General features: G+C 61.1%; 1 protein-coding gene across 1 annotated transcript; it reads right to left on the bottom strand.

The window, feature by feature from the left end:
* Positions 1-1,057: 1,057 nt before the first annotated feature.
* Positions 1,058-1,640, bottom strand: MRPL54 (mitochondrial ribosomal protein L54; the record flags this gene model as incomplete). The annotated part of the gene is made up of 2 exons (XM_010082330.1): positions 1,058-1,190; positions 1,484-1,640. Coding segments are annotated over 2 exons (290 nt in total), but the record flags the coding sequence as incomplete, so codon positions are not given.
* Between the last annotated feature and the right edge of the window lie 120 nt (positions 1,641-1,760).

Below are 1,760 nucleotides of genomic sequence, written 5' to 3'. Positions count from 1 at the left end.
TGCCCACCGCCCCCGTGGCACCCCCAGAGCCTGCCCCAACCGCCCTCCCACCCCCCAGGAGCACAGGCTGCTCAGCCCCCAAAGCCCAGGGGACACAGTGACGCCAGCAGAGTCATTCCCCACCCCAAACCCACTACGTGGCCCACCCCACCCCAGGGACCTTCAGCCCCAGCCGTTGCAGCACGGGTGTGATGGGCCGGGGAGCACGAGCCATGTGCTGGTTTTGGCTGGGCTGGTTCATTTTCTTCACGGTAGCCAGTACGGGGCTGTGTTTGGGATTTGTGCCGGAAACACTGTTGATAACACCGGGATGTTTCCCTTACGGGCTCACACCGTGTCAAGGCCTTGTCTGCTCCTCACCCCAGCCTCCAGCGAGCAGGCTGGGGGGCACAAGGAGTTGGGAGGGGACACAGCTGGGACAGCTGACCCCAGCTGACCAAAGGGACATCCCACACGTCATGCTCCGCACATAGAGCTGGGGGAGGAGGAAGGAACAGGGGGGACGTTCAGAGTGACGGCGTTTGTGTGTAAGTAACCATTACCCGTGATGGAGCCCTGCTGTCCTGGGGATGGCTGAACACCTCCCTGCAGGTGGGAAATAGCAAACGAATTCCTTCTTTTGCTTTGCCTGTGCGCGCAGCTTTTGCTTTACTTATCTGTAAACTGTCTTTATCACAACCCCCAGGTTTTCTATTTTACCCTTCTGATTCTCTCCCCCATCCCACGGGGGGGTAGTGAGCGAGTGGCTGTGTGGTGCTTATTGCTGGCTGGGGTGAAACCATGACACAGCACAGGCTCCCTCTCTGAGCAAAAAACTGAGCTTCTGTTTTAGCAAATACCCCATGAATTTGTGTCCCGTGTTGCCTCAGCCCCCAGCATGAGGGGTGACCCATACCGAGTTTGCCAAGGGCCTGGGCTTGCCACAAGCTCCGTAACAGGTATCAGCCTCATCAGAGGTTTATTACTCGTTTACAGCAAGAAGAAGAGACCAAAAGCAGGTTCCCACGGCACCCTCGCCAGCACTCGGGGCACGCCCGCACCCTGAGCTCTGCAGCACCTACAGCTTCTTGCCCTTCTTCAGTTTGTTGCGGTGCCACGTGTTGTACTTCCGCAGGCGCCTCCAGTACTCGATGGAGTCGGGGTCCATCTCCTCCAGCTTCTTGGGGGGACCGAGGTGGATCTTAAAGAGCCTGGGGGCGAATGCAGAGGATGTGAGGCTGCAGCAGAGGGACAAGGATGGCACAGAGCAATGGAAGCGCGTGACAAGGGCACGCGGCCCCTCACCCACCACATCCGCAGTGCAGCCTGCTCTCCTCCCCTCGTCCTCGGGGAGGTCTCTGGGCTGCAGAGCGGTGCTCTTCCTCCTCCCAGAACAGTTCCCCGTCCCTCCTACACTCCTCTGTGCCTCTTTGGCCCCTCTGGAGGGGGGGCCCCCCAGGAGGGACCCCCTCTCTGCACACAGCCCGGGCAGCGGAGCACCTACCAGTCAGGGTACTCGGAGTCAGGCTTCAGGGCCACCTCCGGGCCCTCCTTGAAGTAGTTGACCCCCATGGCGTAGGTGGCGAGCATGGCGGGGTCCGTGCACACCTCCGGCGCCTTCAGCCCCTCCTTCGGCACGTTCTTGCCCTTGGCCTTCATGGCTGCGGGGACATGGGCACGGTCACGGCGGGGAGGTGACAGGGGACAGAGATGCGGGCGGGGTACAGGAAGGGGGTCAGGAGAGGAGGGAGTTCAGGAGAGGAGGGGATCAGGAGAGGAGG

Source organism: Pterocles gutturalis, unplaced genomic scaffold (genome assembly GCF_000699245.1).
Source record: "Pterocles gutturalis isolate BGI_N339 unplaced genomic scaffold, ASM69924v1 scaffold25739, whole genome shotgun sequence".
Taxonomy (NCBI): domain Eukaryota; kingdom Metazoa; phylum Chordata; class Aves; order Pterocliformes; family Pteroclidae; genus Pterocles; species Pterocles gutturalis.
The sequence above is the reverse complement of the archived record's forward strand: the minus strand, read 5'-3'. Positions and strand labels throughout refer to the sequence as shown.